Source organism: Narcine bancroftii, chromosome 12 (genome assembly GCF_036971445.1).
Source record: "Narcine bancroftii isolate sNarBan1 chromosome 12, sNarBan1.hap1, whole genome shotgun sequence".
Lineage (NCBI taxonomy): Eukaryota > Metazoa > Chordata > Chondrichthyes > Torpediniformes > Narcinidae > Narcine > Narcine bancroftii.
Window position 1 is genome coordinate 69,625,534 of NC_091480.1, and position 24,670 is coordinate 69,650,203.

The window sequence follows — 24,670 nt, forward strand, 5'->3', positions numbered from 1 at the left end:
GGACAATTAAAACAGTGGGTTTCAAACTTTTTCTTTCCACTCACATCCCACTTTAAGTAATCCCAATGCCATCAGTGCTCTGTGATTAGTCATCTTTTTCCCATTTTAATTTAGATTTATGAATTTCCGGTTTAGACATTGCACTCTATAATAAAGCATACATCTCCAATATAAACCCTCTCTTATCCCCCTTCAGTAAGTAAACTTTCAAATCTAGACCGCTGAGGTAACCGTAACGTATGCCCAAAATTATCCAATAATAAGGCTCTAACCTGATAATAAGTGAATAAGGTATTTGAAGAAATTTCATATTTCTCTTTCATTCTTTGAAACAAAATAACAATCCTCTACCAATTTAATTCCTTTCTGTTCCCACGGTTTCAAAAGTTGATAATTTAAGTAAAAGAAAAAAAAATCTTATTTTGAAATAAAGGAGTTTTAGCTGATTATTATTATTCTCAACAGTGTCCATGCCATCGAGCGTCGAGCTCTCCCAGAATTCTTCAATGGAAAAAATAAATCCAAAACACCGGAGATGTGAGTATTTCATTATGTTTTTTTCAAGAAAAAAACAGTCCCAGCAGGCAATTCATTTGAATACTTCAAATAACGTGAACTCAAATGACCAGTTTGTGACCATCCCACTTCAGGTGGTCACATGCGAAGTTCAAAGTCAGAGGCATGAAGGTTATGCTGTAAGCGTAAGGAGAGAGGTGTCGAGACCACAAAGCTCGCTTCACCAGGTTCGGGAACACCTGCCTCCCCCCCCACCCCCCCGCCATCAATGACAAACGAAATCAGGGAGTTGTTTAAGGACTCTGACTTGTGCACTCGATTGATTATTGAATATATATCTTCCCTTGAGTATGTTTTATTTTGCATTTATAACCATAAAACAATTACAGTACAGAAACAGGCCATCTCGGCCCCTCTAGTCCGCACCGATTTCAGTGAACTCCACTAGTCCCACCTACCTGCTCCCTGTCCATAACTCTCCAATCCCCTCACATCCGTGCACTCATCTAACCTGCTCGTAAATGGCAAAATTGACCACCTCTTCCACTCAGCCACCACTCTCTGAATGAAGAAGCTTCCTCTCATGTTACTGCTAAACTTTTTCCCCCCTAACCCTTAACTTATGACCCATTGTTCCTATCTCACCTACCCTCAAGGGGAAGAGCCTATTCACATCTATTCTGTCTATCCCCCTCAATTTTAAATACCTCTATCAAATCCCCCCCTCAACTTTCTACGCTCCAATAAATAAAGACCCAGTTTACTCATTCTTTCTTTGTATTCTATGTTAAGTAGAAATTCTGCCTGGCCCACAGGAAAAAAGGATCTCAGGATTGTCGTATATGTACTCTGACAGTAAATCAGAACTTTGAAGTGTCTTTCATGAGTACAGAGATACCATAAATGATAAGAAGTCAGGATATTCAGGTATCAAGTCCTTGTAAACAGGAGTCCAACATTATTTCTTTTATGAATATTGTGACTGGCTATTAAAACGTTTAACTTGCATACAGGCTGTTGATTTTGCAGTGGCATCAGGTTGGGACAGTGGTTGTAGGGTGCTGGAATGGCAAGGCAATTAGTTTTGATTTACTGTCAGAGGACATATATTGACATCACATACAACCCTGAGATCCCTTTTTCCTATGGGCCAGGCGGAATTTCTACTTAACATAAATGCAAAAAAAAACATACTCGAGAGGAAGTTCAACCAACCTGCAATAATCAAAAAAGTGCCCAAGTCAGAGTCCTGATTGAGTTTGTTGTTGAGGAGTCTGACGGTAGAGGGGTTGGGGGCAGCAGCTGGGCAATGCTGTGCATGGAGTTTTCATGTTCTCTCCGTGACTGTGTTGGGTCCTTCCCACATCCCAAAGGTACGCTGGTAGATTAATCGCCTTCAAAATTATCCTTTAATGGTAAACGGCAAAAGAAAAGAGGGGAGTGGATGGACATGTGCGAGAGAATACCTTGCTGGGAAACAAGGGGTGACTGACGGGATTGCAACAGAGAAAGCCATCCCCTAAGGTAGGTAGGGATGGGAAATAAATGCAGACTAGTTAACTAGCCACCTATCGTTCCGCTGCAAGTCTTCTGAAAATGTCCTCGAACATACCTGAGCTGCACTGCCTGTGGAGGAGGTGAAATGTTGTGGTCACTGTCAGCACCTGACCTTGGGGACATTTCAGGGACCTGCCCCCCTTTCACTGATGTGTCAGACCCAAACTCCGTGTATTGCGCAGCCAGTGGTCTTCTGGAGGGTCAGCATCAGTGGGAGAAGAAGAATTGTTGGTGTTTCAGGACAGAACGTTTCATCAAGATTGAGAGTGAGCCACTATGATGAGGACAAAGTGGGAGAGTTTGGACAGGGGGGCAGCAGGGAGTGGTTAACCAGGGAAGGATATCGGGCAGAGACAGTAGATGTGTCATTCAAATACCCATCTATACATTAGAGGTATAATTTTCTCAGCAACCTGTTTTCTCTCTCGTTCCCCCAGATTTTAATACCCACCTATATATTAGAGGTATAATTTTCTCTGCAACCTGTTTTCTCTAATGTTCCCCACAGATTTCACTACCCATTCTATACATTATAGGTATAATTTTCTCTGCAACTTGTTCTCTCTCACGTTCGTTCCCCCCAGATTTTACTACCCATCTATACATTATAGGTATAATTTTCTCTGCAACCTGTTCTCTCTCACGTTCCCCCCCAGATTTTACTACCTATCTATACATTAGAGGTAATAGGCAGGGGCCGATTAACTTCTCAGTCTTCGGGAGTAAGGCAGAGTGCCAAGAGAATTCCTCACAGTCACAGAACCAGTGAAGAAGTCGGGATAGATAAAAGGGTTAGTTGACTCGCTGCTTCCCTCATCCTAACGTGTAAGTTCACGCAACAAGGATTCCAAGATGCATAACTAAATCAGTTAAGTTCAATCAGCAGCGGCCCTGTTGGGATGTTGGAGGGAGCCTCATGTACGTAAAGTACATAGTCAGAATCATGATGTCTCTCTTAATGGTGATATTACGTCAAAATTGATGATTCAACAATCTTTTTACTCCTATTCTTCCCCAGTTATCTGGCCTATCGTAATTTCATGATTGACACGTACCGTCTGAATCCACAGGAGTACCTCACCTCAACAGCATGTCGCCGGAATCTGGCAGGAGATGTTTGTGCAATCATGAGGTAACCAAGAATTTTTGTTATTTACTAATGGACTTCATAATCTCCAAGTGTTTTAAAAGGAATAGGATGGGAGGTAATGGGGATGGTGATGGGGGAGGGGTGGGGTGGTATCACGGCTATAGTAAGAGAGGATGCTGTGGAGGGTGTGTCTACTGAGAGGGATAGTAACAGGCTATAGAAAGAGGGGACCGAGTGCGGGGAGTGTCCACTGAGCTGGTATGGGTGGGAGTCAGAAACAGAAAGGTAGCTATCACCATGCTGGGAGCCATCTATAGGACCCCCAAAATAGCCCTTGGGACACTGAGGCAGATAAGCAGGCAGATTTGGGAATGGTGCAGAAATTACGGGGTTGTTGCTGTGGGAGACTTAACTTCGCCAATGTTGACTGGGAAGAGGGATAGATGGGGCAGGGTGTGTCCAAGGAGGATTCCAGACCCGCCAACTGGAGAAGTGCTGGGTAATGGTAATTCGATGTTGCTAAATAATTCTGACTTTATTAAGTTCATGAGGGATCGTAATTTTTGAATATAAATGTAGATTCGATAGGTAGTAAATTTGTTTTGTGGGATGCATTGAAAGCTTATTTGAGGGGACAGATTATTAGTTAAAGAGCTAAAATTTAAAAATGACATTTGGCTGAGATGAATGATTTAGAGAAAGAGATAGAGATTTTGGAGAAAGAAGTACAGCAGGATGCTACAGAAACTAAAAAAGCTCATTTAACTAATTTGAAATTATGGTATAATTCATTACAAACTTATAAATTTGAGAAGTTATTGCAGAGGACCAAACAAAGTAATTATGAGTTGGGTGAAAGAGCCCATAAAGTATTAGCGTGGCAATTGAAGACTGAACAGGCCTCTAGGACAATCAATGCTATTAGATGTGATTTGTTGATTACTTATAAACCCCAGGAAATTAATGATGAATTTTGTTTATTTTCTGAGAGATTGTATACTTCTGAAGTATTGGAAGATAAACTAAAATCGACACTTTTTGTCTGAATTGGCATCTCCAAGGGACGCAGAGATTAAAGACTTAGATGCTTCTTTTACTGTTGTGGAGGTGAAGGAAGCGCTATAGTCAATGCCTGATGGGAAATCTCCAGGAGAGGACAGTTTCACTTCTGAGTTTTACATATAATTTAAGGGATCAAGTGACTTCTATTCTTGGCATCTGTAATTATGTAATGTGTGACAGCTTTAAGAAACAACATTTTATAGATACAAGTATGCTTTTTTAAATAAATATAGATATGCAAACATTTACATTAAGCAGTATTTTCCCCTGCTGAGACCCGAAATCCAATCCTTCCTCACACAACTTTCTCCAACCTACAGTGACATGGGGAACATAGTTTTTAGTGTCTTTTACCTTTCCAATAATTGTTCATCGAACTGGATTGTCAACTTAATGCCAGCTTTGTGACAGATGTTTTACATCTTGATGATTTTACCCATGGTTATGTCTGTACACTAAATTAATAAATCCAGGTTTATGTTGATGTTTTTCGGTTGTCTGCAGGGTACATGCATTTCTTGAGCAATGGGGAGTTATCAATTATCAGGTGGATGCAGAGAGCCGGCCAACACCAATGGGTCCTCCCCCAACGTCACATTTCCATGTCCTTGCAGATACACCTTCTGGCCTGGTGCCTCTTCAGCCCAAAGCTCCACAGGTTGGTCTTTGCCAGTAGGAAAATCTCCGTGCTAAGTAAAACAAAGGGTTTGAATTTTGGTTAATATCTTAATGAAAAGTGGCATCCCATTTGCACTCCTCTGGCGGGTTCGGAAATCAATCAAAGTGAGAGGAATGAAACATTTTTGAGAGTTTTACCAATGTTTTCAATTTTCGGCAGACATCTGCATCCCAGCAAATGCTTAGTTTCCCTGATAAGAGCAAAGAGAAGATCCTTGATATGCAGAACTTTGGACTACGAACAGATATGTATGCAAAGAAAAATATTCCTTCCAAGGTAAGACGGTATTTGAAGCTGATCCAAGACTCTGGTTGATTTCTTTTGATAGTTTGTGACTTAATGAAGGTGCATAGAAAGGGAAGAAAAGGGACCCAAGTTAAGTGGATAGTGAAGATGGTTTTTGGGGACTGCAGAAGGGTTTGGACTTGCTTATATGAGTGGGCTGAAAGATGGCAGATGGAGTTTAATGTCGATAAGTGTGAGGTGCTGCATTTTGGGATGAATAATCAAAACAGAACATATGCAGTGAAGGGGAGGGCCTTGAGGAACAGAGGGATCTTGGAATAACATTTCATTATTCTCATGTAAGGGTGGTAAAGAAGGCTTTTGGTAGGCTGGCCTTTATAAATCAAAGTATGGAATATAAGAGCTGGGAGGTGATGTTGAGACTGTTCAAGGCATTGGTGAGGCCAAATTTGGAATACTGTGGGCAGTTCTGGTCCCCAAATTATAGGAAGGATATCAATAAGGTAGAGAGGGCGCAGAGAAGATTTACTAAAATGTTGCCTGGATTGCAGTATCAAGAAAACAAAGAAAGATTGGGTAGACTGGGTCTTTATTCATTGGAGCGTAGAAGGTTGAGGGGGGATTTGATAGAGGTATTTAAAATTATGGGGGGGGATAGACAGAGTAGATGTAAATAGGCTCTTCCCCTTGAGGGTAGGTGAGATTAGAATGAGGGGTCATAAGTTAAGGGTTAGGGGGCAAAAGTTTAGAAGTAACATGAGGGGAAACTTATTCACTCAGAGAGTGGTGGCTGAGTGGAACGACCTTCCAATGACCTTGTCATTGAAGAAAAGATTGGATGAGTGCATGGATGTAAAGGGATTGGAAGGTTATGGATAGGGAGCGCGTCGGTAGAATTAGTGGAGTTCTCTTAAATCAGTGCGGACTAGAAGGGCCAAGATGTCCTGTTTCCGTACTGTAATTGTTATATTGTTATATTCGGCTGTGGAAGTGAGTTCGCTGTGTGTATTTTAAGGCAGAGATTGGTACGTATTTGATGAGTCAGGGCAACAAGGGTTACGGGGAGTAGGGCTGAGTGGGCGGATGGATCGGGTGTATTTAAGGCAGACAGGTATTTGATCAGTTAAGGGCATCAAGGGTTATGGGGAGTGCTGAGTGGGAGGATGGATCGGGTATATTTAAGGCAGGCAGATATTTGATCAGTAAGGGGCATCAAGGATTGCGGGGAATGGGCTGAGTGGGAGGATGGATCGGCCCACAATTAGAATGGCGCAGCAGCCTCAATGAGCCGACTTCTACTCCTAGATCTTGTGACCTTAATTCAACGTTTACTCTCTCTCCTTCTCAATGCTGCCAAAAGCGGGCCACATTAAGAGGCCTTTTCACACCGCATTGTAAAACCTCCTGGGAACCCTCCTGTGAATCAGCAGTGTGAAAAGGCTGGCCCTACCTCGTTCCCAGACCACCCTCTCCCTGTGGCACAAAAAGGAAATTGGCCACGGAGGGGAAGCCTCGTGACGTCAGCACTTGTGTGCCGTGTCGCGTAAGCGATTAAAATTAAAAGATTCATACCTCCTGACAATGGTGGGCCGCTTCGGCTTGTCGGGACAGCAGCACAATGCAGGATGAATGGCCGTCCTTGTTAAAATCCACCGCTCCACTGGAATCGCTCTGTATTTTCCCCAGAGCAATTCCAGCTGCGCGAGGGATGATGGGGAAGCGAAGCTGGCTGCCGTCGCAATGTGCCGGAGCAGCCCAGAAGCGCGGTGGTGGACAGGGGAGGAACCAGGCGAGCAAAGGCCAGATGGTTTGGTGGGCAAGTTGGGGGGGTGGGGGGGACTTACTCCTGTGAGTGCGTATCGTGTAATTTTTTTAAAGTTTATTTATAGATCATAATGAATCTCCAGGAGAGAATGGCTTTCTGAATTTTATAAAGAAGTGGTGGAAGCATTGCGATCTATGTCTAGTGGGAAAACTCCGGGAGAGGATGGTTTTACCTCTGAATTTTATAAAGGAGTGTTCTATGTCTAATGGGAAGTCTCCAGGAGAGGATAGTTTTACTTCTGAATTTTTTAAAGAAGTGAGGGAAGCATTGTGATTTATGTCTAGCGGGTAGTCTCCAGGAGAGGATGGTTTTACCTCTGAATTTTATGAAGGAGTGATTTATGTCTAATGGGAAGTCTCCAGGGGAGGATGGCTTTCTGAATTTTATAAAGAATTTCAGGATTTATTAATCCCTATATGATGGACATATTGAAACAGACAATGGAGATTGATTCTTTTTCTAGAGCAACTATTACAGTTATTCTTAAGAAGGATAGGGCCCCATTAAAAGCTGGATCTTATAGACCTATTTCTTTATTTAATATAGATTATAAAATTGGTACTCAGCAGATAATATTTTGAAGCTGATTAATTAATATTTTTCCGGAGCAATCCGACAAACCCATGGTAATTGATCTCGATGCAGAAAAGGCCTTTGACAGAGTGGAGTTTTTTTTTGTTTAAAGTTTTGGAGAAGGTTAATTTTGGACCTAAGGATTAGGGCTTTATATAAAAATCCTACGGCCAGAGTGGTGACAAATGGACAGGTGTCTTCACCTTTTGTCTTCTCTAGATCGACCAGGCAGGGCTGTCCTTTGTCACCAGCCCTATTTGCATTGGTCCTTGAACTTTTGGATCAGTTAAGTAGACAAGATAGAAATATTTATTATGGTGAAAGCAGATGAATCCAAAATAAATCTATTTCCAGATGACGTTTTGATATAGTTAACCCAACCTTTGAAGTCTTTGGAGAGTGCATGAATGATTGGAGCAGTACGATGAAATATTGGGATATAAGATTATCTGGGATAAGAGTGAAATTATGCCTTTGGCTGATGTGGACTTGAAGGCATATGGCGAAATTTAAGTGGTCTGATCGGATTAAATATTTAAGTATTGTAATAGATAGCGTATCGTGTCATTGGTTGGGGCGTGGGGACCCCCCCCCCAGCCTTAAATTGCCAGGGAACTTGGACCGCAGAGTGAAATGCTTGGCAGGTTCTGAATTTCACTGGGTCACCTGGAGTGTGAAAACAGCTAAAGAGAGAGAGAAAAAGAAAATGTGGTCATTTTCATCAGAGCTAGAAAATCTCAGAAATAAAAACAAGTCGCATAGATCGTCATGGGGGAAAGGGTGAAAAATATGGAGATCAAGGCTGATGGTGGATGAAAGAGGGTGGCAGAGACTAATGAGTCACCAAAAAAAAACCTGTCTCAAGGAAGTTGTTACTAGATGAATGAAACCTGAAATTACCAGAGCAAAAATATGAATTCTGAAAACAATCGGTCCTGAAGAAAAATAAAGCCTGCTAAATTTAAAAAGTTCGAGAGATTTCGATTCTCAGGTGGTCTGGATTTCTGGCATCTGGATTTTTGGGCTTCTACTCTTCTGCTCCTTTCCATCCAGCTCGTAGGACATAAAGAGACTGTTTTCCGTCTGCTTCTTCGTTTCTGAATGTAAACCACTTGAACACAATTTCAAACTTGAATTTGACCAGTATCGTGATATTTTGAGTATGTAGTATTTAAACATAATAGTTCTGGTGAAGATTATTGAAATAATTGAATTACAAATGCAACTAGTCAGGCAACATACTGTTCCCCAAGCACTTTGTGGGATCTTACGAATCAACTCCATGATCGCCACTCCAAAGTAACTCACTATTTTGAAAGATTCTGCTGGGGTGGCAGCCTTGGGTTAAAAATGGAAGGCTGTCATTCCTGTGATGAAGGCATTTCACATCCACTTTCTTCACCAGAGTAAAGCATCAGCTGGAGCTACTCGGGAGTGGACTGAGCAAGAGACGCTTCTACTGCTCGAGGTAAGCACGGGGGTGGAGGTGGGGGTGGGAGGGGCCCTAATTCAGGGTGGTCGGTACAAGCTAACCTTAAAAAAATTGGATCTCACTTGTCTGGATTCTTGGGCAATACTTTTAAAATTCAAATTTCAGTTTGGATTTTCTGGACTCTTATAAAATTCAAATTTAAGAAGGAATACAAAGAAGGATTGAATAGACTGGGTCTTCATTCATTGGAGGTTGAGGGGGGATTTGATAGAGATTTACTAAAATGCTGCCTAGATTTCAGTATCTAGAATACAAAAAGATTGAGTAGACTTTATTCATTGGAGCGTAGAAGGTTGAGGGGGAATTTGATAGAGGTACTTAAAATTATGAGGGGAATAGACAGAGTGGATGTGAATAGGCTCTTCCCCTTGAGGGTAGGTGAGATTGGAACGAGGGGTCATAAGTTAAGGGTGAGGGGCCAAAGGTTTAGAAGTAATATGAGAGGAAGCTTCTTCACTCAGAGAGTGAAATTACCTTTCGGAAGAGGTGGTCAATTTTGTCATTGAAGAAAAGGTTGGATGAGTGCATGGATATGAGGGTTATGGACAGGGGCTGAGATGGCCTGTTTCCGTACTGTAATTATTATATGGTTTTATATTTAAACATGCTCTTATGATAGATGTGACGGGATTGGAGGGTTATGGACTGGGAGCAAGTAGTTGGGACCAGTGGAGATCACTTAAATTGGTGCGGCGGAGTAGAGGGGCCAAGATGGCCTGTTTCTGTACTGTATTGGTTATATAGTTATAATAACGAAGAGGTGAATTTTGATGGTTTATTCATTAGCAAATGCAGCACGCTTCATTTGTCAAAAACAATCGGTCCTGAAGAAAAATAAAGCCTGCTAAATTTAAAAAGTTCGAGAGATTTCGATTCTCGGGTGGTCTGGATTTCTGGCATCTGGATTTTTGGGCTTCTACTCTTCTGCTCCTTTCCATCCAGCTCGTAGGACATAAAGAGACTGTTTTCCGTCTGCTTCTTCGTTTCTGAATGTAAACCACTTGAACACAATTTCAAACTTGAATTTGACCAGTATCGTGATATTTTGAGTATGTAGTATTTAAACATAATAGTTCTGCAGTTTGACAGTCAGCAGCAACAGCTGGGACTGGAACAGGACAAGCTGGCAAGCTTGTGGAAAAACCCCATTTGGAAGACGGGCTGTGAGTGCTTAGTTCAGCCTCCTCAAAGCCCTTGTGGTTCATGCAAGAGGAGAGAGCTAGCTGCGTAATGTTTCACTTGAAACAAGAGAAACAAAAAAAAACTCTGTGGTGACCTGAAAGAAAGAGGTTATCATCTGGAGAACCCTGAGGGGACAAGTTTCATCAGCAAGACACTGAAGTGGCTGATTAAAAAGGAATCAGTTGTGGGTGTCCAGTGAACAACAAATCTCTCTCTGAAAACTGACAAAAACCTTCCTGAGCAGTAACCAATTACCTTTCAAGCACCAAAGCCTGGTGAACTTTATAAACGTTAAATTCTGTGCACAGTAGAAGAATTGCCTGCAACCAGTGAACTTGGAGGAATATGAAGTGAGATTGGACTGTGAACCAAAGAACTTTTCTGAACTTACACACACATTACATACACGTGTGCTTAGAACTAGAAGGGGGTTAAGTTAGGTTAGTTAAGTCAATAGTGATAAGTTAAAGTGTGATTCTGTTTTCATGTTTAAAGATAATTAAAGGCAACTTTTGTTTAAGTCACCATTTATCTTGGTGAATATCTATTGCTGCTGGGTTTTGGGGTCCTGTGGGCTCGTAACACCAGTAATGTTCTTGGACTGGAACCAGATGCCTGTATTAGATGCACCTATTTTGGATTCAATCCTGCAGATGTCCCCGTGCATGGAACAAATTGAGATAATAAAATTGACTACTTAAACATAATTGGCCTTTGGAGCTGGTGACTCTATTTCCATTTCCTCCCACAGGCCCTAGAGATGTACAAGGACGATTGGAACAAAGTCTCGGAGCATGTAGGCAGTCGCACACAGGACGAATGCATCTTGCACTTCTTGCGTTTACCGATAGAAGACCCCTACCTTGAAGACTCGGAGGCTTCACTCGGTCCACTGGCCTATCAGCCCATTCCATTCAGCCAGTCCGGTAATCCCGTCATGAGCACTGTGGCATTCCTGGCGTCAGTGGTTGACCCTCGGGTGGCATCGGCGGCCGCAAAGTCTGCGTTAGGTGAGATGGTTTCAGTTCCAAATTTCAGAGTAGGTTTAAGTCTTGTGAAAAAAAATTTTTTTAATTTTATTTATTAAACCAATAAAAGTGCAAACCAGTATATAATATTTTATCCCATATAGTCTCACAACCCCTCTTTAAACTACCCCAAAAGGAGATCAAATAGCATAATACCCCAATTATTTGCACTGGTTTGGGACAACACCATCAGTGTGTGGGAGAAACATATTAATAATTGGACCACACATATTCCATGTACGGGCTCCAAGTTTTAACAAAAAATAAATAATTATTACGTTATCTTTTCCAGTGGAATACAAGATCTCATCTCCAAATGCCTTTGCTAAATCCTCAAGTAATTGCCAGACATTTTCTTGCCCTGGCTTGGGCCAACCTCAAAAAAAGCGATTTGAAATTTATCTAATGTTAGCTCCAAACTCAATATAACCCAATAAAAATCACCAAGTAGAATGTAAGAAGGATCCGACTTCCTTAAGGCATCTAAAACATAAATCTGAAGGAATAAAATTATATTTCCTTAATTTCTCCGGGGTTAAATACAATTGATGGATAAAATTATAATGAACCTTACATTTACAATTTTAGTCATTCTGTCCTCACATAAATTCATCCAAACATCCTGACAAATAGATACCGCCAAATCTTTTTCCCACTCTGTGGTGCACTGAGGTAGCAGCGAGCAAGCACAAAACTCAAAAGACTGTACAATAGGCTTTATTCCAGTCAAGGTCCAAACACCAGTTCATGCCTTGGTGGCTCCCCGTGTGTAACTGGCTCAAGAGGGGCTGGCTCAGGTCTATATTCTGTTTGCCTGATTGATAGTCGGCCAGGCAGAGTCAGCCCCTTAGGCGGTCCATTGTCCATTCAGGTCAGCTGATTGACAGCCGGCCAGGCGGAGTCAGCCCCTTAAGTGGTCTTCCTACAGGTAGAGAGATCGCCCCCTTGCAGTCGGCTGGTGGTCGTATCACCACAAACTTCAATCTGGCTTAAACATATTATTCTGTAACAAAGTATACATCTCAGATATAAATCCTTTCTTGTGGTCTTATGAAAATTAAAGAGATTTGCCAATAGGGTGCTTCTTGTTTTTGTCAGTCTTTCAATATGTTGTGCTCCGTATAAGTTGACTGTCTGGATTAAAGGCAAAAAACAAAGCACCCGCCCCCCCCCCCCCCCCCCCGTATCTTCGTGCACTTGACAAGGAATTTAATTTGTTTTCATGCCTGCATCAAAGCAAAACTCAAACGTCTGCAGGCACCACAATATCAAAATAATGCATGGGGTATTTACATCCATGGGCACTTCTCCCATTTTAAACATCAGACTTTGGTTTGCAGAGGAGTTCTCAAAGATGAAGGAGGAAGTCCCCTCTGCTCTGGTGGAAGCTCATGTGAAGCAGGTAGAAGACGCTGCTAAAGTTACTGGGAAAGCAGATCCGACATATGGTCTGGAGAGCAGCGGGATTGCAGGAACTACTCCAGATGAACCAGAGAAGTTGGGTGAGTGCATATGAGGGGTACCGGGATGTGCCCGGTGGAAATTGCAGTTTTAATGAGCTGTCCTTGGCTGTGCAATTGTAGGCATACGCATATCTGTTGACCTTACATACATTTCATGAATTGATCCAAGTACAGGTTGTCCAAATGTTGCTATGCCCCATTCAGGTTGTCAATGTCTTGGATCTTTTGGACCCTTGCCACCCATCGTGGGGGGCTAATGTGCAGATGGAGTTTAATATTGATGAGTGTGAGGTGCTTCATTTTGGGAGGAATAATCAAAACAGGACATATGCAGTGAAGGGAAGGGCATTGAGGAATGCAGAGGAACAGAGAAATCTTGGAATAATGGTTCATCGTTCTTTGAAAGTGGAATCTCGTGGATAGGGAGGTGAAGAAGGCTTTTGGTATGCTAGCCTTTATAAATCAAAGCATAGAATATAGGAGCTGGGAGATGATATTTAGACTGTTCAAGGCATTGGTGAGGCCAAATTTGGAATACTGTGTGCAGTTCTGGTCCCCAAATTATAGGAAGGATATCAATAAGGTGGAGAGGATGCAGAGAAGATTTGCTAAAATGTTGCCTGGAATTCAGTATTTAGACTACAAAGAAAGAGTGAGTAGACTGGGTCTTTATTCATTGGAGTGTAGAAGGTTGAGGGGGGAATAGATAGAGATTTACTAAAAGGTTGCCTGGATTTCAGTATCTGGAATACAAAAAGATTGAGTAGACTTTATTCATTGGAGCGTAGAAGGTTGAGGGGGGGAATAGATAGAGATTTACTAAAATGTTACCTGGATTTCAGTATCTAGAATACAAAAAGATTGAGTAGACTTTATTCATTGGAGCGTAGAAGGTTGAGGGGGGATTTGATATAGAGGTATTTAAAATTATGAGGGGAATAGACAGAGTAGATGTGAATAGGCTCTTCCCCTTGAGGGTAGGTGAGATTGGAACGAGGGGACATAAGGGTTAGGGGACAAAAGTTTAGAAGTAACATGAGAAGGAGATGGGTGGCTGAGTGGAAGACCTTCCGGAAGAGGTGATCAATTTTGTCATTTAATTGATAGTTGGATATGTGCAGCGATGAAAGGGAATTGGAGGGTTATGGACAGGTAGCGGGTACAGCTATAATATTGGCTTTTAGAGATATAATATTTGTTAAAACTCCCATGGCAATATTTCGATCATAGAAATATCTGGATTAGTCTCGTCTCTGAAACTGTATTTCTAAATACAGTTTCTCTTTTTGCTGTCTGTGTGAAAGTTGGGCATTGCGTTTCCAACACACCAAAATATTTCATTACATGTAATGGACTTTATGACATTGCAGTGATTTTCACACATACTACCTACTCACAAAAGAGAGAGTGGAGAAATAGGAATCAAGTAGTGTGGAAATTCCAAGCTTCCTTTCAGACCACTCCTGTGAAAGGTTTCTTTCGTGTAGATACTGCTTGACTTGCTCTGGTTTTCCAGTATTTTCTGATTTTATTCCTGTGCAAGGTAGTTTCTTTATATAGAACATAACACCCTATTTGTCTTGAACAGGAGTGACAGCACAGATCATGCCCTCAAGCAGTATCTTAAACTCCAAATGGACAAATTCATAGAGCATGCTTAAATATATCTTTGGCTTGGCTTCGCGGACGAAGATTTATGGAGGGGTAATGTCCACGTCAGCTGCAGGCTCGTTTGTGCCTGACAAGTCTGATGCGGGACAGGCAGACACGGTTACAGCGATTGCAAGGGAAAATTGGTTGGTTGGTTGGGGTTGGGTGTTGGGTTTTTCCTCCTTTGTCTTTTGTCAGTGAGGTGGGCTCTGCGGTCTTCTTCAAAGGAGGTTGCTGCCCGCCGAACTGTGAGGCGCCAAGATGCACGGTTTGAGGCGATATCAGCCCACTGGCGGTGGTCAATGTGGCAGGCACCAAGAGATTTCTTTAAGCAGTCCTGTACCTCTTCTTTGGTGCACCTCTGTCTCAGTGGCCAGTGGAGAGCTTGCCATATAACACGATCTTGGGAAGGCAATGGTCCTCCATTCTGGAGACGTGACCTACCCAGCGCAGTTTGATCTTCAGCAGCGTGGATTCGATGCTGTCGGCCTCTGCCATCTCGAGTACTTCAATGTTGGAGATGAAGTCGCTCCAATGAATGTTGAGGATGGAGCAGAGACAACGCTGGTGGAAGCGTTCTAGGAGCCGTAGGTGATGCCGGTAGAGGACCCATGATTCGGAGCCGAACAGGAGTGTGGGTATGAGAACGACTCTGTATAGCTAATCTTTGTGAGGTTTTTCAGTTGGTTGTTTTTCCAGACTCTTTTGTGTAGTCTTCCAAAGGCGCTATTTGCCTTGGCAAGTCTGTTGTCTATCTCATTGTCGATCCTTGCATCCGATGAAATGGTGCAGCCGAGATAGGTAAACTGGTTGACCGTTTTGAGTTTTGTGTACCCGATGGAGATGTGGGGGGGCTGGTAGTCATGATGGGGAGCTGTCTAATGGAGGACCTCCGTTTTCTTCAGGCTGACTTCCAGGCCAAACATTTTGGCAGTTTCCACAAAACAGGACGTCAAGCGCTGAAAAGCTGGCTCTGAATGGGCAACTAAAGCGGCATCGTCTGCAAAGAGTAGTTCACGGAAAAGTTGCTCGTGTCTTGGTGTGAGCTTGCAGGCGCCTCAGATTGAAGAGACTGCCATCCGTGCAGTACCGGATGTAAACAGCGTCTTCATTGTTGAGGTCTTTCATGACTTGTTTCAGCATCATGCTGAAGAAGATTGAAAAGTGGGTTGGTGCGAGAACGCAGCCTTGCTTCACGCCATTATTAATGGAGAAGGGTTCAGAGAGCTCATTGCTGTATCAATTTGAGGGGGAGGACGTGGAGGGGGAGGACGTGGACATGTCCTCGGGCCTGCGCAAAGGAACTTTTAGGTAGAGTGCATTGTGCGCAGTACTGGCCCCACCCTTTACACACATGGTTCGTGTGCTGTGGCCAAGCAAGCTGGGACATGGCAGCGAGGTCCTTGGGTCGTAGGTTTTATATCGGAGTGGCCTTCTCCTATGCAGGTTTCTTACCCGGGCTGGAGGGGCCTGCCTCCCCTCCTAGGTCGGACCATACCTGGTCGCAAATCACCTGTGGACATGGCCTAGGTAAGTTTCATTGGGTTCTCTAACTACCTCTGAGGTAGGTCAGGGACCCGGTTGGATTCTGACAGGGTTGACCGAGTCACACCCTTTCTTACTGCTGTGTAACTGGGGTGTAAAATGTAAAAAGCGAGGGGAGGTGAAGCAGAGTGAAGCAGGCGGAGGCCCCGGTCCGGGCAGAAGCGAGGGGGAGGTGGTGCCCCTGGCCTTGGCAGAGTGAAGCAGGCGGAGGCCCCGGTCTGGGCAGAAAGAAGGAGGCGGCGGCCCCGGTCCGGGCACAGGGAAGGCGGCGGTGGCCCTGGCCCCAGTCCGAGCAGAAGGTAGGCGGCGGCGGCACCGATACGGGCAAAAGCGAGGGGGAGGCGACAGCCCCGGCCTCGGTAGAGCGAAGCAGGCGGAGGCCCCGGTCTGGGCAGAAAGAAGGAGGCGGCGGCCCCGGTCCGGGCACAGGGAAGGCGGCGGTGGCCCTGGCCCCAGTCCGAGCAGAAGGTAGGCGGCGGCGGCACCGATACGGGCAAAAGCGAGGGGGAGGCGACAGCCCCGGCCTCGGTAGAGCGAAGCAGGCGGAGGCCCCGGTCCGTGCAGAAAGAAGGAGGCGGCGGCCCTGGTCCAGGCAGAAGTGAGGGGGAGGCGGTGGCCCCCGGCCTTGGCAGAGCGAAGCAGGCGGAGGCCCCAGTCCGGGCAGAAAGAAGGAGGCGGCGGCCCCGGTCCGGGCAGAAGTGAGGGGGAGGCGGTGGCCCCGGCCTCGGCAGAGCGAAGCAGGTGGAGGCCCCGGTCTGGGCAGAAAGGAGGCGGCGGCCCCGGTCTGGGCAGAAGGGAGGGGGAGGCGGTGGCCCCGGCCTCAGCAGAGCGAAGCAGGCGTATATATATGCTACGTATATATAAATAAATAAATACACACACACACACACACACACACACACACACACACACACACACACACACACACACACACACACACACACACACAGTGGTGATGTAGGACTGGGATGGCAGTGTTTTCTTTTATCCCTTACCATGGAGCACAACTTGTCAATTCAGAAACATGCAGAATGCAGCACCTTGTCTGGACTTTTTTCTTTCTACACCCATCTTTCAAGGTCTGGATGTTGCTGGTGACGACAGCATTTATTAATGCATTAATAAATGCTTAAATATATAACCATATAACAATTTCAGTGCAGAAACTTTGGCCCCTCCAGTCCACACTGATTTAAGTGATCTCCTCCCTGTTCCTTGTCCATAACCCTCCAATCCCCTCTCATCTATCATAGAGCATGCTTAAATATATAACCTTTTCAATGACAAAACTGGCCACCTCCTCCAGAAGGTCGGTCGTTACCCTCAGCCACCCCTCTCCCGCTCATGATGCCTGCAACAATATAGCACATCCTCAATCTGGGGTGATTTGCACACAATCCAGAATATTCTGACTCGGGTGAGAGTTCAACCAATTGGTGATTATGAGAGTGAATAGTTCAAAGTGCGAGGCTGCATTTAAGAGAAACTCAAAATCGTATATTGTGTTTTGGCCAGGCTTCACGATTTTTAACTTTATATTTTTACTTTCCATATCTCAGAGGAAGGCAGTGATGAAATTAAGTCAGATGCTCAATCAGCAGAAGATAAAAAAGAATCAAAGGTAATATTCTTTTCTGCTGTCGTGTTTCATGAAACTGATGAAATCGCTCGCATTTTCTTCACTGTCAGATTTATTTTTAACCATTTCTTATTAATTTGGGAGGCAAGAGCGCGGGGGAATTTTCTAATTGAAACTGATAAAATTGCTTGTATTTTCTTCACTGTCAGATTTATTTTTAACCATTTCTTATTAATTTGGGAGGCAAGAGCGCGGGGGAATTTTCTAATTGAAACTGGTAAAATTGAGTAAAGTCTGCAGACACCGTGGTTGAAGTAAAAACATGACGCCAGAGAAACTCAGCAAAAATAAACCAACGTTTCGGGCTTGAGCCCTTCATTGAAGAGTGGTGTAGCATAAGCCAGAGAAGTTGATGTTAATGCCATCTGGTTGGGGATTGCCCCCCCAATTTACTGGTGGCCTGGGTTTGGTAGTACCTGAGGCAGTGGACAGACGCGCCAGCGTGCAGAATTGAAATGGTCGGCCTTATTGCTGATTCGGACAGAGGGAAGGTGCTGAGCGAACCTCTGACTTCTACCAGGACACTTCCTGTTCTCCCTCCCTTTCCCATCCCTCCTTTATAAATCAGAGCAGAGAATATAGGAGCTGGGTGGTGAGACTGTTCAAGGCATTGGCGAGGCCATATTTGGATAACTGTGTGCAGTTATGGTCCCCAAATTAGAAGAAGGATATCAATAAGGTAGAGAGATGGCAGAGAAGATTTACTAAAATGTTGCCTGGATTGCAGTATCTAGAATACAAAGAAAGATTGAGTAGACTGGATCTTTATTCATTTAAGCGTAGAAGGTTGAGGGGGGATTTGATAGAGGTTATGAGGGGGATAGACAGAGTAGATGTGAATAGGCTTTTCTCCTTGAGGGTAGGTGAGATGGGAATGAGGGGTCATAAGTTAAGGATTAAGGGGAAAAAGTTTAGAAGTAACATGAGGAGAGGGGAGGCTGAGTGGAGCGACCTTCCGGAAGACGTAGTCAATTTTGTCATTTAAGAGAAGGTTGGATGAGTGCATGGATGTGAGGGGATTGGAGGGTTATGGACAGGGAGCGGGTAGTGGACCACTTATATCGGTGCGGACTAGAGGGCCCAAGATGGCCTGTTTCCGTACTGTAATGGTTTTATAACGTACACGGTTTGACCTGCTGACTTTCTCCAGCGTTGTGTTTTTACAGATATAATATTGATTCCTTTTCCCACAATAAATGTCACCACACCCCAGGAAAGAAAGGTTTTTTCAAAATCTTTTCTCCCATGAGAATGGCGATAGAATTCTGTAATTCACGGTGAGTATATATTTTACGACTTCAGGAAGCAGCTCATGAGCACAAGAAACCAACCAGTAGAGACAAGTGTTAACAACTTTGGAGCATTTCAGTAATTTTCTACTCTCACCTTCTGAGGCTGGGAGCAAGCTGCTTTCACTTCACTCTGCTGATTTAATAAAGGAGCTTTCCATCCTTTGATATCGGAAAGAACCAAGGCAGCAAACATTTTCAATTAAACAATGGCAAAGGCTTTGTTCTTGCTCGGGAATTCAGTGTTCCACCACTAAGCCATATTTCAACTGGCGATGCATCAAAGTTTATATTTTAGATGTCCAGGGGTGTGCATGGACATCAGATAGGATCAGGTTCTACTATCCCATGGAGTATTGTTTAAAAAAAACATTTCATTTATTCCCCTTTGCACCGTCCACCGCACCCCAGGGAAGAAAGTGGTTTTTTAAAAATCTGTTCTCCCGTGAGAATGGCGATAGAATTCCGTAACTCACTGCGAGCGCATACTTGAGTTGCTTTGCGTTGTTCCCGGGCTGCCGCACACCAGCAGCGGGATCTACTCTTGCTTTGGCCTACTAAACTGTGTCGCTGGTCTGTTCCAAGGATAACAAGGAACAGGCAGGCAAGGATGGAAATAAGAAGCAGCCTGACACCTCTGCGAAGGAGGAAGAGAAGGGGAACGAATGTGAACCGGAGAAAGAAAATGAGAAGGCGGAAGTAGAAATCGGTAAGTTACTGTTCAGCAACTGTCTTTTGCCATCTCATCTTCTCCCAAGTTTTTAAATATATTAGTGTTTTGAATCTGTATCCCCTAATATGAATCCTTCCAATCAGCTTTCTGACCCTGCCAGTTAACACCTCACATTCTTGGTGATTGGAGTCATCTATCCCTCCTTGTTCCCTACCCTTTGACGCAGCTGACCACACCATCCTTGTCCACCATGAGATCTCACTCACCTGGTTCTCAGTGTATCTGGCTAGTTGTGGCCAGGGAACTATTTCCAAATGCTTCTCCCCTTACACTAACTCCTTTGCCACTCCCCAAAGATTCTTCCTTGCACCCACCCCCAATCCATTTCTCACCAACATGCTGTCCTTTTGCAACATCATCTGTAAATATGGCATTATCTTCCATGTGTCCATGCCCAATATTTCTGAAGGGTAGTGTGGTCAGCTAGAGAGATCAAATAGATGACTTTGATCACCTAGAACATGAGTAACAATGTTAACTGGCAGGGTCAGAAAGCTGATTGGAGGGTTTCATATTAGGGGATATTGATTCAAAACACTAATATATTTAAAAACTTGGGATATCATTGTTACTCATGTTCTAGGTGATTATGATTGTAGTCATCTATCCCTCCTTGTTCCCACACCATCCTTGTCCACCATGAGATCTCACTCACCTGGTTCTCAGCGTATCTGGCTAGTTGTGGCCAGGGAACTATTTCCAAATGCTTCTCCCCTTACACTGACGCCTTTGCCGCTCCCCAAAGGTTCTTCCTTGCACCCACCCCCAATCCATTTCTCACCAACATGCTGTCCCTTTACAACATCATCTGAAAATATGGCATTATCTTCCACGTGTCCATGCCCAATGTTTCTGAAGATGGTGCAGTCAGCTTGAGAAGTCAAAGGGAGGGATAGATGACTTTAATCATGTAGAACATGAGTAACAATGATATCCCAAGTTTTTAATCCCAAGTGTTTTGAATCTGTATCCCCAATATGAATCCTTCCAATCAGCTTTCTGACCCTGCCAGTTAACATTGTTACTCATGTTCTAGGTGATTAAAGTCATCTCTCCCTCCTTTCGACCTCTCTAGCCTTTGACTTCTCAAGCTGACCACACCACCCTTCAAAACGTTGGGCATGGACACATGGAAGATAATGTCATATTTTCAGATGGCGTTGCAAAGGGACAGCATGTTGGTGAGAAATGGATTGGGGGTGGGAGCAAGGAAGAATCTTTGGGGAGTGGAAAAAGCGGCAGTGTAAGGGGAGAAGCATTTGGAAATAATTCTCTGGCCACAACTAGCCAGATACGCTGAGAACCAGGTGAGCGAGATCTCATGGTGGACAAGGGTGATGTGGTCAGCTGCGTCAAAGGTTAGGGAACAAGGAGGGATAGGTGACTACAATCATCATCACCTAGAACATGAGTAACAATTATATCCCAAGTTTTTAACTATATATTAGTGTTTTGAATTTATATCCCCTAATATGAAACTCTCCAATCAGCTTTCTAACCCTGCCAGTTAACATTGTTACTCATGTTAGGTAATTAAAGTCATCTATCCCTCCTTTCTAGCTGACCACACCACCCTTGTCCACCATCAGTCCACCATGAAACATCTGGGTGAGATCTCGCTCAACTGGTTCAAAACAAACTTTTTCCCTTTACAGTTAATAATCAATTCTTGGGAGCATAAAGGAATTAAATTGGTAGAAGATTGTTATGAGGCAGGATATTTTATTTATTTTCAGAGAATGAAAGAGAAAAATTGAGATATCTTCGAGCACTCTTTTTTCCGATTATCAAGTTAAAGCATTATTGCTAGATAATTTTGGACGTACTTTGAGGCTAAATTTGAAATTTTACTTACTGACAGTGGTAAGAAAGGGTTATATCTGATATGTATGTTTTATTGCAGATTAAGATGCTTAAACCAGATGTATATAAAACTAGAGTGAAATAGAAATAAGATTTGGAAATATCTATTTCTCCAGATGATTGGATGTCTATATGTGAGGACAGTATGACTAAAAGTGTAAATGTAAGGAATAGATTGGTTCACTATAACTTTATCCATCAACTATATTTGACTCTGGAGAAATTGAAGAAATATAAATATGTTTCTTCAGATTTATGTTTTAGATGCCACAAGGAAGTGGGTACCTTTTTACTTTTGGTTTGGTTATGTGAGACGGTTAAACCTTTTTGGAATAAAATTGAAGGAATTTTTGAAGGTTATGTTCAAATTTCACTTGACCCTAAGATATTTTTATTGGGTTATATTAAAAACTTGGAATTAAAATTAAATAAATTTCAAATTGCCTTTTTAAGACTAGCTTTAGCAGTGGCTAGGAAATGTCTTGCAGTTACATAGAAAAATGAGACTAAATTGAGTATCCAACGATACAACGTGGAGATGAGATCATGTATTCCCTTGGAGAAAATAACATATAACTTAAGAAATAATTATTCCTTTTTTATTAAAAATTGGAGCTAGTATATGAAATTTATGTGATTAGATCATTAATATTTTCTTTCCTGTATATCGGTGGTGTGGTTACAATCCATGGCAAATAATTGAATTGCGTTGTTGTAGTAGATCTCCTCTTTTTCTTCTTCTTCTTTTTCTTTGGGGTAGTTTAGAGGGGGGTTGGGAGTTATGTGGGATAAAACATTATAACCATATAACCATATATCAATTACAGTTCATATTGACCTCTCTAGTCCACACCAATTTGTGATCTCCTACCCGCTCCCTGTCCATAACCCTCCAAACCCCTCACATCCATGCACTCAACCAACCTTCTCTTAAATGACAAAATTGGCCACATTTTCCAGAAGCTCATTCCACTCAGCCACCCCTCTTCCTCTCATGTTACTTCTAAACTTTTTCCCCCTATCTCTTAACTTATGACCCCTCGTTCCAATCTCACCTACCTTCAAGGGGAAGAGCCTATTCACATCTACTCTGTCTATCCCCCACATAATATTAAATACCTCTATCAAATCCCCCCGCAAATTTCTACGCTCCAATGAATAAAAACCCAGCCTATTCAATCTTTCTTTGTACTCTAGATACTGCAATCCAGGCAACATTTTAGTTAATCTTCTCTACCTTATTTTTATCCTTCCTATAATTTGGGGACCAGAACGGCACACAGTATTCCAAATTTGGCCTCACCAATGCCTTGAACAGTCTCAACATCACCTCCCAGCACCTATATTCTATGCTTTGATTTATAAAGGCCAGCCTACCAAAAGCCTTCTTCACCACCCTATCTACATGAGAATCCACTTTCAAAGAACAATGAACCTATTCCAAGATCTCTCTGTTCTCTGCATTCCTCAATTCCCTCCTCTTCACTGCATATGTCCTGTTTTGATTATTCTTTCTAAAATGAAGCACCTCACACTTATCGATATTATATTCCATCTGCCATCTTTCAGCCCACTCTTCTCAGCAGTCAAAATCCTTCTACAATCCCCAAAAACCATCTTCACTCTCCACAACCCCCCCTATTTTTGTATCGTCCGCATATTTACTAACCCAATTCACCACTCCATCATCCAAATCATTAACATAAATGGTAAATAACAAAGGACCCAACACCGCTCATCACCGGCCTCCATCCTGACAGATTCTCTGGCGTCTATCTTCTAACCACTGTTGAACCCATCTGACTATCTCAACATTAATACCTAGCACCTGAACCTTCCACATGGAAGGCCTTGCTGAAATCCATGTAGACCACATCTACTGCTCTACCCTCATCAACCTTCCTAGTCACCTCCTCAAAAAATTCAACAAGATTTGTCAAACATGACCTTTCCCTCACAAACCCATGTTGGGTGTCCATGATCAGTCCCTGCCCCTCGAGATACTTATACATATTATCCCTAAGATATGTATTGGATTGTATGATTCATTATCGTTTATAAATAAAATTACAAAAAAAAGCTGTCCCTTTGCAACATCATCTGAAAATATGCCATTTACTTCCACGTGTATATTAGCAAAATGTGTCAATCACCTTACGTTTCTAAAACTCTAAATAGACTGCAAGTCTGCTTGTCCGACACCCAGTACTAGATGAACAAAATTTTCTGCCAAATAAATACTGGACACACTTCAAAGACCATTGTACAGAAAGCAAACAGCTGGAGGAATTCAGTGGATTGGAGGGTGAGGAGGGATCAATCAAGACCTTGCATCAGATCTTAGGACAGAGAGGAAAGGCAGCAGAGAGGAGATGGGGGGGGGGGGGGTGAACCACAGGTCAGTGGGCTGAGGAGGGACTGGACTGGAAGCCGGATGAGGAAGGGGTGGTTGGAAGCAGATGGGGGAAAACAAGCGGGCAGATGGAGCTGTGGGGGAGAATGGAGGGTAAAGCTAGAGTGAGGGGGCGAGGTAAAAATGACAACACAGGGCTAGAAGCTGATAAATAAGCAAGGTGATATTGAGGGCTATTAGGGAAACGATGAAGGGGAGATGGAGCCAGATGACGGAGGGTATCTGGTGTGTGAAATCTGTGGGTAGTGTGGACGGAACCCGAAGGACATGGGGTCAAATTGGGTGATGGGGAGCTTGGAGGCTGGGTTTGGGAAAGGGAACGAAAATGGGAGGACCAAATGTGGAACCGAAGGAGAGGGAAGGGCATTGTCCTCTGGGTTGTCTGCCCCTTGCCCCAGCAGTCGAGGATGGGAATGGGAAGTAGAGTTGAAATGCCATGCAACTGGGAAGCTTGGACTTCTGATATGGAGGAGGCCACGTCAGGGGCACAGAGTGGAGTGGACATGATTGGAGAATGCTCACGTGAACATTGGCCTCACCCGCAAGGGCTCTTCAGGTCACATGAATCATTGTCTCCCTTGCAATGGCTGTTCTGGCTATAGTTCCTCTCCACACTCAGTCCTATGCAATTTCTTTCCCCCACAGAAGATGCACAGCCCACCGAGTTCCTCCAATGGATTGTTGCTCATTCCTGATTCCAGTCTCTTGTGTCTTTGTTAAAAGTCATCATCCTTACAAATAGTTATCGGCTCCAACTGTCCTTCTGGCATCTTGTCAGAAACTGAAGTGGACAGTTGTCAACCAGAATGAGGACAAGGCTAAACA

At 43.4% G+C, this 24,670-nt stretch overlaps 1 protein-coding gene across 6 annotated transcripts in view; it reads left to right on the forward strand.

Moving 5' to 3' along the window:
• smarcc2 (SWI/SNF related BAF chromatin remodeling complex subunit C2) overlaps positions 1 to 24,670 on the forward strand; it is a 115,666-nt gene that overhangs the window by 73,397 nt on the left and 17,599 nt on the right. For all 6 annotated transcript variants that reach the window (XM_069906740.1, XM_069906743.1, XM_069906744.1 and 3 more), the window contains exons 15-23: positions 466 to 537; positions 3,092 to 3,205; positions 4,730 to 4,883; positions 5,064 to 5,180; positions 8,954 to 9,016; positions 10,974 to 11,232; positions 12,591 to 12,752; positions 17,468 to 17,529; positions 19,422 to 19,545. In XM_069906740.1, the coding sequence (XP_069762841.1) occupies positions 466 to 537; positions 3,092 to 3,205; positions 4,730 to 4,883; positions 5,064 to 5,180; positions 8,954 to 9,016; positions 10,974 to 11,232; positions 12,591 to 12,752; positions 17,468 to 17,529; positions 19,422 to 19,545 (1,127 nt within the window). The remainder of the gene's footprint in view (positions 1 to 465; positions 538 to 3,091; positions 3,206 to 4,729; positions 4,884 to 5,063; positions 5,181 to 8,953; positions 9,017 to 10,973; positions 11,233 to 12,590; positions 12,753 to 17,467; positions 17,530 to 19,421; positions 19,546 to 24,670) is intronic.